The sequence below is a fragment of the Solea senegalensis genome, linkage group LG13 (assembly GCF_019176455.1).
Source record: "Solea senegalensis isolate Sse05_10M linkage group LG13, IFAPA_SoseM_1, whole genome shotgun sequence".
Classification (NCBI taxonomy): Eukaryota; Metazoa; Chordata; class Actinopteri; order Pleuronectiformes; family Soleidae; genus Solea; species Solea senegalensis.
The window spans coordinates 22835104-22847435 of record NC_058033.1 but is presented as its reverse complement, the minus strand read 5'-3'; the positions used below and the strand labels follow the sequence as shown (position 1 = coordinate 22847435).

General features: G+C 42.5%; 1 protein-coding gene across 4 annotated transcripts in view; it reads right to left on the bottom strand.

Moving 5' to 3' along the window:
• Nucleotides 1-12332, bottom strand: part of nrg2a (neuregulin 2a) — a 55964-nt gene that overhangs the window by 26413 nt on the left and 17219 nt on the right. For 3 of the 4 annotated variants that reach the window (XM_044041891.1, XM_044041890.1, XM_044041893.1), the window contains exons 2-3: nt 2081-2246; nt 1360-1478 (exon numbers count right to left, since the gene is read on the bottom strand). In XM_044041891.1, coding sequence (XP_043897826.1) covers nt 1360-1478; nt 2081-2246 — 285 coding nt within the window. Of the gene's footprint in view, nt 1-1359; nt 1479-2080; nt 2247-10203; nt 10444-12332 lie in introns of those variants that run through there. The other variant, XM_044041889.1, reaches the window with a different exon arrangement.

The following is a 12332-nucleotide window of genomic DNA, read 5'->3' as shown; positions in this document are numbered from 1 at the left end:
TGAGGCTACTGTACATCAACAACATCAGCGTATTGACTCTCATGTGTTCATAAGCCTTCATTCAACACCCGGGCAAACAGGGAACCTCCGACCATTTCACTTATTTCATTTCATTGCCATTAAAGGTGAACGTTAACCCAGGTATACATGCTTTGATGAATGCATGATTGTGTGACACTGAGCATTTCAATAATGCTCACAAAGAAATAAATCATTAACGTAAAACCAAGTGTCATAACAAGCACACAGTAAAACTCAACATATGTCAGAAACAGAGAGAGAGATTTACTGTGCAGCTCAGCTGAAATACACCATGAATGACACAATTATTGACTGAAAAATCAAAGCTGAGAAACACACTTTTTCTTTCTCTATAAAATAATGCAGCCCCGCTTAGGTCTGTTCACCGTAACCCAGACCACTGAAAGGTGGTCGTGACAAACGTAAAGTACGTCTCAATGTGAACAGGAATCTGAGTGATGGCTAAACTTCCTCCAAGACAGTGAGAGTTTCCTCGATGGTTTGAGGTCAGATATGATTCATCTGTAACAGTTACTCAGTGAAACACCACAGTGTCACAGTCTTCAGACAGACAGACAGACAGACAGACAGACAGCACCAGGTGAACTGAGTGTAGCAGCAGGAAACAGCACTTCCTAAAGCACTTTGTGACTCATGTGCGCCTCAGCTGTGTAAGGTCCTCACTCTCTACCCAACAAACACAAACTCACCACCACACCAAATGGAAACAGCTGTTATCAAAACTCCTTCATCTGCTCCAGCGCACACACACACACACACACACACACACACACACACACACACACACACACACACACTCACACACACACACACACACACACACACACACACACACACACACACACACACACACACACACACACTCACACACACACACACACACACACACACACACACTCGCACACACACACACACACTTTCACACACACACACACACACACACACACACACACGCACACACACTGCGCAGCGCACACACACACACACACACACGCAGCATTGCACACGCACACACACGCACGCACACACACACACACAATTACTGAACAAGTGTGTGGAATTCTATCAAACACACTTTTGTACAGTTTCACATTTTACACTCTGTTGTTGTGACAACATTACATTCCACACGGTTGCACTGATTCATGAGCCAGAGACACGTGTGGACAGTTGTTCTTCATGCATGTTACCATGGTTACATGGCTGTTTGCGACGGCTCCTCTGGATCTCTCAATTGGCAAGAGAACAGTGACAACAGCATGAACAATGCCAGTACATCTGTGCCACATCACTGGTTGCTTAGGAACGGGTACTCACTGCTTTGGACGTTAACGGTGCCGGTGGAGTTGTCCTTTCCCAGCGGGTTCTCCACCACACACGTGTAATTCCCAGAATCCTCCAGTTTTGCTTTGCTGATCTGGACTCTGGAGTTTTTCCTGTGGGAGACAACACTCACACAGCTGAGTCAGGGGAATCAGCGCGGGGAGGAAACAGCATGGAGGACATGGAGGACACGGAGGACACGGAGGACACGGAGGACATGGAGGCAGAGCACAGTGCAAACACTCTACTAAACATACCTGCTTCAGATCACAGGTGTACCTGCTTCATAGTAACAGAGGTTTCATTGGCTCCCACTGTGGTCATTAGAGATAAACATCAGGACTTAGAGTGGAACCATGGATGGATTCAGAGAGGAGCTTATTCACAGTACAGAGACTTCTTGGAGCCTTGTATTCCGGTCTGATAATCCACTCATGGAACAGGACCAAAGCACATACCACACATTTAAATGAACTCTTTTGATTTAATCACTGAAATGTGATGCAATGGCAAACAATAGCTAGTCGGAGCATCAAGTACAACTTGAGTGAAATCATTTGGGAATGCACTAAATCTGAATAATAAACAAACATGATTATTGTTTTTGGTGTTTGAAACATCAGCGTCCTGAGGAAGACACCAGAACAGCTGACTGATATAACGAGCATGCATTGATGTTACATCGCCTGTGTTGACATGGGTGAATTGTACTCACTGGCTGTTCTTTATTTTGACTTTTTTGTTTTTCTTCAGCTCGTTGCCGTCTTTGAACCATCTGTAGGTTGGGAGGGGGTTCCCTGTGGCCTCACACTTAACTGTGAGCCTTTTTCCCTCGTCCACTATTATTGGATTCCTCATCGGTTTTAACTTTGGAGCTGCAGCTGAAAAGAGAGAAAGAGGAAAAACTCAATTTTATGAATCACTGCAGGCACACACTTGATTGTAGTTTGGTTAGTAACCTTCATGTATAATAGTGTGTTTGAGGAGAAACCGTGAGAATCATCATCTCTGCAGACAGAGCCAACAACTCTCTCATGTGACCAGACTGGAGACATTATCATCGTTACCTCAGACTAATCAACAGGCACAACCTGAGGCAGTCGTTAGTGTTGTGATGACATGGTGAAAACATGATTGTGATGACAAGTTGAAATAACAAACGTTCTTTCATCGCAAAACTGGAATATCTGTTTATTTCAGTTAGAGAATCTTATTCATTCACATTGTTACACATGTATATGTGTATACACATATATATACATATAAGTATACACATATATATACATATAAGTATATACATATATATGTATACACATATATACTTATATGTATATATGTGTATTTTTTTATCTTCCTATCATCTAGATGCACCCTATTGTTCATGTTTAGGAGAAGACACACGAAGCAGAGCAAGAGAGGAGAGGTGAACACACACACACACACACACACACACACACACACACACACACACACACACACACACACCATGATGTATACCCTGCCCTACAAAGTACAAAAAGTACAGATTCGACAGCAGAGACAAACAAAGCACGAGCAGCAGAAACTGTGAACATGGAACGACTCCAATTAAACAGAGAAATTGAAGTGGACCAAAATGATACCCCATTGTCCTCTTTTTCAAGACTGTCCCACTTCACTGACCCGGTAAAGGCGACAACGTCTGCACAGAGGCAAAAAAAAACCTTAAATGATGCAGCATTTCTCCACTGCCTGTGCGGATTTAAGGGGGCAGTTGTTCTGTATTTGGGGTACATCTTAAAAAGCATGTTCCATAACGTAGAGAAGTTAGAGAAGTTTGATAACAGCAGCCAGCTCATGTGCTCTGTGAGCCGGAACAGTGACTGACTGTGTATCATCTGAAGCTCTGCTCTGCCACCTCTGGTCAGGTAATAATCCTGACCAGAGTTGACATTAAAGGTCCCAACCTGTCCTCCAACTGAAACAGTACATATAGGTCGTTTTTTTCCAACCCCTGAAAACGTGACCGTGGGTGGTTTTTTTTCACACCCCTGAATGCGACGTAAACGTATGTTTTTACTAGTATTTTCCACCTGGAATATGCACAGATGTTACTGAGGGTTAGGTAGTAAAAATTCAAAAAATATTAGAAAGGTGGTATAGTTAGGGACCGTACCATTGTCGACCGCGCTCTGGCGCAGTGCTCTCGCCACTGAGCCGACTGCCGGTGTCGGCATCAGCGAAGCTACTAGATACCACGTCTAAGGCGGAAGTGGTTGCTGTTATGTATACAACGGCTCGGGGCGCTGGTTCTGAAAACGTAATTCCTGCGTACGACCTATATGTACGTTTCCTTGGAGGACAGTCTGAAGGTCCAGTGTGCAACACTGAGGACGAGGTTTTAGTGACCTTTTATACCTTTTATCTTGCACCACCCTTTGCAGCAGAAACTTTGTATGCAACTGAAAAACAATCCACATGACGCCCAGAAAAGCTACAGAGGAAAACAGCAGAACGAGCAGAGAGAGGAAAAGTAGAGAGTTGTGAAAGACTGAGTGATCTGGGGAGTCCTCCATTACAATTCTAATTCTATTTCAATTGTTTAAATATATACTTGTAACACGATGTTTCCTGACATTTAACCCATTTAAATAATGACACCTATGACCTTGTTTAAAGTGCACTCATGACCACGTCATTCACAAAAGGATTTTAAGTGTCATACAGTAGCAGGAGACTCAACCACAGATAACAAAATGTCAGATTTTAAATAGCCCACAAATGAGGATCAATGGAAAAACAACTATTTTTAGTTCAATAGCAGCTTTTTGTTTCTAAATATATTTAGTAGCTGGTAAAACAGAGGGCTTTTATCTGTGGACAGCTTCCTGTTGGAAAATGTGATGCGATGATATTCATGACATTTACAAAATCAAAGTGTCTAAGCCAGCGCAGATGTGCTGTTGGGTCTTCAGTAGCTTATTCTCAAAATGGATCTTTGTGCTGTTATTGTTTAAGCAGTGAATTCAAGACTTTACGGTCCTGGGAGGTTTGGGGAAAACAAGGTAATAACATGTTTATGAAAAGCCTCCACATGTGACCAGAGAAGAAAAGCCCTGGTGTTCCACATGTTCTTTATTAAACATCTTCTGTTGTTTAATAAATGGGTGGAATTCGATTCTAATGATCGCAGCGGTGAGTAATGACTCACTGATAAATACACCAACATTATCGCACGGTTCCATCAGTGATAACTGTTTTAAAGGCAAATGTCATTGATCAGGGAGACCTTTGTTGAAATGATTAGCATCCACACTTCAGTGCGAGGAGCGCCTCGTCAGTCACAGTCAAGAGAACAGCGAGAATGAAGAAGTTCGGTGCGATCGTCCTCGCATGGAAACAGAGAGAGAACTGCATTTCTCATCAGCCCCACTGAGCCAGATGTGTCCACAGTATACAGTCTCAAATAAAGACGCAGGAGTCCATTAGACTGTGAGATACAGATGTTTAACATCATACTGCATGGAGGTTAGTCCCAAATAAATCATCTTTGTGGCTCTGGTGGAACACAAACGAACTCAGCAAGACAAAAACACTGTTCACTTACAACTCATTTCCACTGAATTCCACATTCACTTACTAACTAAGTTTGTTAGTGGTTTTCCATTCCAGCAGCAACGATAAAGCCCTGCCTCGACAACAGCCTGATTCTCTCTTTTTGAAGCAGAGGGGCAGCTGCAGACATGGACTATAAAAACCAAATTTGACAATAGAAGCCTATCCAGCGTGTCAACAGCTCATGCCTTGGGTAACAGTTGGAAACCTCGGCCCGGAGAGAGCTTCAAAAACAAAGTCATTTGATGAATTAACAATCCACTGTTGGTATTATTGAGTTAACATTTCTGTTTTACTTCCAGGAGCTTAGAGCAGGAATCTGAGGCATGCCTTTGTGTTTCCCTTCTAGACAAAGTATCCCTGATTACTCTGGTGTTATGTCACTTCACTGCACGTTGTCTAAAGACAAATTACATGGTGAGACAGCCAGAAAAATGGGTTTTGCATGTGGGAATGGTCTTGAGACACTACACACTAGTCACTGTAAGCCAACATCTGTTCCAAGAGATCATTTCAGCAGCCTCCCACCAGATCCACGCCACTTTCACCAAATAATTATGTTTACATGAGACTCCAAATGCTTGAGGACCAGTACAATAATTCCACAGTGTGACTTTTGGAATTAATACTATGTCATGTTTCTCTGTATTAAGTCCAACAACGCATTTGACATTTCAACTATTCTACAACTGTAGTTTGAACACTTACAAGCACACAAGCAGAGTAAAATAACAGAAATGCAATTCAGCACGGACAGTCTACTCCTTATGATTTAGAGTTTTTCAAAAGCACAAAATAGACCTTTTGCTCATTTTGCCATAGTTGCAGTGCTTAAAAATATGAAAGTAATAATTTGCCGCCAATATTCAAGTTGGCGGAGGACTGTCAGTAAAAGGAAGACTGTCTGTCCCTCAGGATGATGGGTTCAGCAGAACATGAGAGGAGGCCAAATCATTCAGGACTGGCCCCCATTTACACGTCGATGTCCTCAACATACTGAGGAACATCTGGCCTTTGACACTTTCACCAGTCATTTAACCAACAGTTGCACAAACACTGGTGGTAACACTGCAAAGCAACTTAAAACACATGTAAATGTAGTGAAGCCACATCAGGTGGGAGGGGCTTAGTAACAACTCCCATTTTTAAGCCTCAAGGTTTGTGATTTAACAGATGATTAAGAAGCGGAAATGTATTGTAGTAGTAAGTAGCAGTTGTATGAGGTGAGGTTTCTTATGAGAGCACGTTACTGAACATGTTTGATCACAGAAAACCAACATGAACTCTCAATCCTTACAGAAATGTAAATAAATCCTGAAGTGTTTCCTGAACAACATTTTTGAAACAGAGCTGAACACTATTGCAGTCAAATAGTAACATTTAAGCCCTTCCCAACATCCAAGCCCCTCCTACCACCTGCAGCTGACTGTGGTCAAAACTTGTTTATTTCAGCTCAATATCACTTTTTATGCACGAGCTGCCAAACTGAAAAGAAAACTGTCGTGGACAGAAAGGAGTTCACAAAGATAGAGGTAAAAGTTAATGTTTGGGAATAAAATGATATTTCATCTGTTTTGAAATGGTTGTCATGGTTTCATCGATTCTTTGTTTACATACCAACGATGTGGTTTCTAATTATTCATGTCTTCACCAACAGTTAAGTCTGTCAAATGTGTCTCTGCTTCATTGGCACAATAATCCACATGCCTGGGACATTTTAGATTTAATGTAGAAGTGACATGAACTGGTTTTCTGTGTTTTCAGTTGTTGGTAATTACAGGATTTTACCTGAACTGGAAGCTGAGTTTGACTTGAGTCTACTTGTCCCTCATAACATATTGTTCCCAAATCATTGAGGGAGCTCTTTTTTAATGTGCAAAGGTGTGGTAGGAGTTAAGCCGTAAAAAAGCATTTGGCACACAATGAGGGAGACAAATCTTTACTTCCATTACTAATTATTAGCAGCAGTACGAAGCACGCAGGCTGCAAAAGACACTGCTGCTGTCGCACAAATGGACGAATATTTATGTGGTAAGACAGACTTTGCCACATATGATGGTATGCCTGTAGTGTTTTTACTTTCCTTATAAAGTAAAGATCGGAGACACAGTTTTTCTCTCCTTTGAGTGTATTTAGTTTCCAGTAAGAAGCAACGTTCTCCCTTTCTAACCCTGGGCCTGTTTCATTAGAAAAGTCGTGCGAAGAGTGTCAACTTTCAGCCACAATGCACATACAGTACTGGAGCTCCAACAAAGACGGACACATGTGAACAAGAAATCAGGAGGATTACCTGGACAGTTTAAGATTAAGATTATATCTTCATCTCATTGTGTACATTGAATAACATATTGTTCACAACACTCATTATCCATAATACAGAGCTGGAATGACATCTAGAAGGAGCTGAGATGAGTTTCACAGTCTTTTTATATCTCTTTATATCACATTCATATGAAAACAAGTGACAAACACACAGAAACAAGTTTGGATCTAAAGGTTGTAGCGAAGAGGAGTTTGTGACAGAACCACGATTCAAAATGACTATTAAATCATTTCCTCACTCATCAACACAAATTGGCCGAGCAAAGCCTTTTCCTTATGACCTGACGCCTCTTTAATTACTGCACAGATGACCTGAGGAACCCTGAGGAACCCCGAGGAGGTCAAACTGGAGGTCAAATCTGTGGAAGTACTGATACCAACAACAATGCAACAACAGTTTCCACTTATCTTTACTTAAACTATCAGGTAACTGTAACAAACAAGAAAAGTGTCATTTGGATAAACAACAGAGTCCAGCCTCGGGAGTGTAGATATAAGCAGCTGAACTTTCCAGTTGCCTTTGTCTACAATCGTGAGGAGAACCTTCCCAGACGCAGAGAACTTCACCAGCAGCAAAACATGACGATCAAACCAGATAAACAAGATGAATAATGACAACCTGTTTATTCATTTAATATTGAGTTAGTGTGTATCAATTCTTATTAGGGATACACAATATTATCGGCACAATATTGGCATCGGTTATCACTCCCAAGCACTCATGATATATCGGCAAAAAGTCCAATATCATATCAGATTTTCTAACATTACTGTCGTGATCGTAATAAATGTTCAGTCACACATTTATAATGAAGCCGGCCACATGATGTCACTGCACTGACAACATGATGATAACATGATGTCACTGCAGTGACAACATGATGATAACATGATGTCACTGCAGTGATAACATGATGATAACATGATGATAACATGATGTCACTGCAGTGATAACATGATGATAACATGATGATAACATGATGATAACATGATGTCACTGCAGTGATAACATGATGATAACATGATGTCACTGCAGTGATAACATGATGTCACTGCAGTGATAACATGATGATAACATGATGATAACATGATGTCACTGCACTGACAACATGATGATAACATGATGTCACTGCACTGACAACATGATGATAACATGATGTCACTGCAGTGACAACATGATGATAACATGATGTCACTGCAGTGATAACATGATGATAACATGATGTCACTGCAGATGATAACATGATGATAACATGATGTCACGTGATAACATGATGATAACATGATGTCACTGCAGTGATGATAACATGATGATGATGTTGTCACTGCAGTGATAACATGATGAACATGATGTCACTGCAGTGATAACATGATGATATGATGATAACATGATGATAACATGATGATAACATGTCACTGCATGATGATAACATGATGATAACATGATGTCACTGCAGTGATAACATGATGATAACATGATGATAACATGATGATAACATGATGATAACATGATGTTGTCACTGCAGTGATAACATGATGATAACATGATGTCACTGCAGTGATAACATGATGATAACATGATGATAACATGATGTTGTCACTGCAGTGATAACATGATGATAACATGATGATAACATGATGTTGTCACTGCAGTGATAACATGATGATAACATGATGATAACATGATGTCACTGCAGTGATAACATGATGATAACATGATGATAACATGATGATAACATGATGTTGTCACTGCAGTGATAACATGAACACACTGGACGTGGTGAAAGTAACAGACACAACAAGCATCAGTCCCGTGGTTTTTTGACCTACTTTGAAGGCTCCATTTAACAAAGGCTGGACACTTAGTTTCACAGTTTTGTGATCAATTAAAAGTGTCGTGATGCGTGTGAGTGGACGCCAATGTTCAGACTAGCACGGCGCCATTTTGTGCTCATCACACAGTCCTTTCATGTTTACAGCAGATTGGCTTGTTGATTAAAGCAGAGGTCAAAAACACAAGTGCTCTTTATCTCTATGTAGTGAGAGAAGTGGTTTATCTCTGTGTTTGGAGATTACAACCAAATATGGAACAAGAATCACTAATTATGTGTTCATCTCTGCATGGATAATAAAAGGAGAAACAACAGAGTAACCATGTGCGCTAAATAAACACGCTTTCATACACGAACGTGGCAAAGCATCTCACATCAAACCCAGTGTCAATGGTTGCGTGTTGGAAGCTGACTGTGACATCAGCAGACATCAAAATGGCTACCAACATGAGGAGATCCAGTATCTGTAGTGAAACACAGCAGCTCCACGCTGATAAACGTGGTATTGTCCTCAAAGTGTCATTGAAGTGGGGGTGGGGCTTCCCCATGACCTCAGGTCAAACTACAGTCACATGCTGGGACTTGTAGGATCCACCACTGAGCGAGCACATTGTGGAAAGTAGCTCCCATGGTATTCCACTGTCAAAGAATCTTCCAGCAAAGACAGAAATACACCTTTTATTTCCACTCAACTGCGATACACGCTGTAGCTACTGGTGAATTATTAGTGCTGTCAAAAAACCACGCATGACTGAAACAATGAATCCTGCTGTACACACAAAAAGAAGTTCAATTCCTCAAACCTGGAATTTGACGCACGTCTTGTGTGAAAACATAACTAAGAGAATCTTTTGATTCTGTTGTTGAAGATGTGGTTGATTTTGTTCTCACTGAAGTTTCTCTGCTGCCTCTACACTGAAGTGTCCGCTGAAGAACACTGATCCATGTGACAACCTGGCGGCAAGCTTTGACAAGCAGAGGATACTTGCTCGCACACTTCCGTAATACACTAAGACAAACGTAATGTCACTCCTCTCACGCACACACTCACACATACATGAGTATCCTCAGAAAATCTCTTTATTTTTACCTTTAGTGGGATCAGCCTCTTTCTCCTTCTGTCCTTTCTTAGCACCCTTCTTTCTCCCCTTTTTATCTTTCTTCTTGCTCTCCGTCATGCTGTCACAACAAAGTAAATCCTCTCAAGAAAAGACAGAAAAAAACACAGGTAGTCCTGTTGGGAACGTAACGTCAGTGGCACCAGCAGACTCTGAGTGTGTTACGGCGCCTCTCCTCCTATATACACTCACACCAATCAAGTGCAGCAAGGAACCACCTACTCTACTCACAGGGGCAGAGGCAGAGGCAGAGGCAGGGGAGGGAGGGGGAGGGAGGGAGAGAAAGGTAGAGACTGCTCAAGGATCAGAGAAAAAGTGAGAAGCGACAGAGGGAGAGGAGGGGGGAAAGGGAGGAGGGAGCAGCCAAGGCATTTCCCATTGCTTTAAGGCAAGCAACTGTTGCCATTGTGGATCTGTGAGATAAGCAGCGGCTCTTCCAGGCCCCGTGGACACAACTGAGGACACAGACACTGGTCCCAAGAAGTTTGGATCATTCATGTTCCGTGGCCTTCATGTCCTTTGTAATGATCCATGCAAAAGTGGAGCAGACCATTTACATTACCCCCCTCTGCACTGCTGACCCCACCCAGATCATTCAGCCCGGTTGGTGTCGGGGTCCCACAACTCTTCACATCTGGTTGACATTTGCTGGGCATAGATTGTGTAGCAGTGAGTGAGTGAGTGAGTGAGTGAGTGAGTGAGCGAGTGAGTGAGGTGCTGGACGTCATATCACAGGCTGCTCCCCTTCCTCACCCTGAGAGCAGGTCCCAGCATGTCCGTGCTTGTATTTCTCTCTTGCACTATCACACTTTGAAGAGTTCGACCCACGTGAACAAGGCGGCATGTAAAGATGGTGTTTGACTGTGTGCTTGTATTGAATGGCAGCTGCAGGGCTAATGCATGTGGCTCAGGTAGTTACTTAAAAATAAGACTCATGATACGTCAGGTTTGCAGATAATCTGTTTATAAACTGTGACGACATGATGATTGCAGTATTATTGTAAGCGGCTATATCAGAGTAAGCTTTTCTAATTTCATGCTTACTGCACTGCACTGTCCTGCTAAGTGGCAAGACAATAAAATAGGTTGCAACAACAGCGGAGTGACTCTCAATGAAACTCATGGGTGGATGAGTCATCGGCGAGGCCCTCCCGAGGTTTTTGCACTCGAGCCCTCGGAGGATTGTTGGGAGGAGGCGTCCGCAGCGGGGACTGGAAGGGGCAGCATGAGGGTCATGTCTGAACAGGTCAGCACACCCAACAGCATAAGTTTCATCTGTGGCCGAGCGAAACCAGAGAGGTCAACGCAAGGTCAAGTCCTGACAAGTCAATCAAATCCAATGTAGTGCTTATTATTTCAAAGAAAAAGGGAATTGCTGTTTCCCGCGTCGTCGGCTCTCAGCGTGATTTAATCTGTCAGCCGAGGGAACTGACGACCGGCTACGATGTGTCTGAGAGCTGCTGCTTCTATCTCCCCCCCGATCGCAACACTCACTTCCTCCCTTACTACTCAACAAGACGAGACTCGCTCCCAGGCCTGAGTCTGTGGGTGGGCATATACTTTATGTGTGTGTGTGTGTGTGTCACAAAGGTGAGTATCTGTGACGTCCAACTGAAAAGTCAGACTTTCGGCCAAACCAAAAAAACGGAAATGATGCTTTTATTCTTTCAGAGACGTTTCATAGTGAAGCTGAGTTCTGAGTTATGTTCAGACACAAAGTGGACTTGTCAGACCCTGTCCCGGGTCTGTCTGTCGTTCTTTGGTCACAGTGAGGGAAAGAAGGTGTTTCAGTGTAAATAACCACATCTGTGGAGCCTAAAAATAACCAGAACAGTTACAGTTACAGTGCAGTTGTAATCACTATAAAACATGCAGCACTTTATAATTATGGAGCACACATTTGCACTCAACACGACATGAAACTCTTCATGCAAAGCAATGCACACACACTCACATGCACGCACGCACGCACACTCACATGCACGCACGCACGCACACTCACATGCATGCATGCACGCACACACACTCATATGCACGCACACACACACACACACACGCACACACGTACGCACACACACACACGGAAGAGGAAGAAGTGACG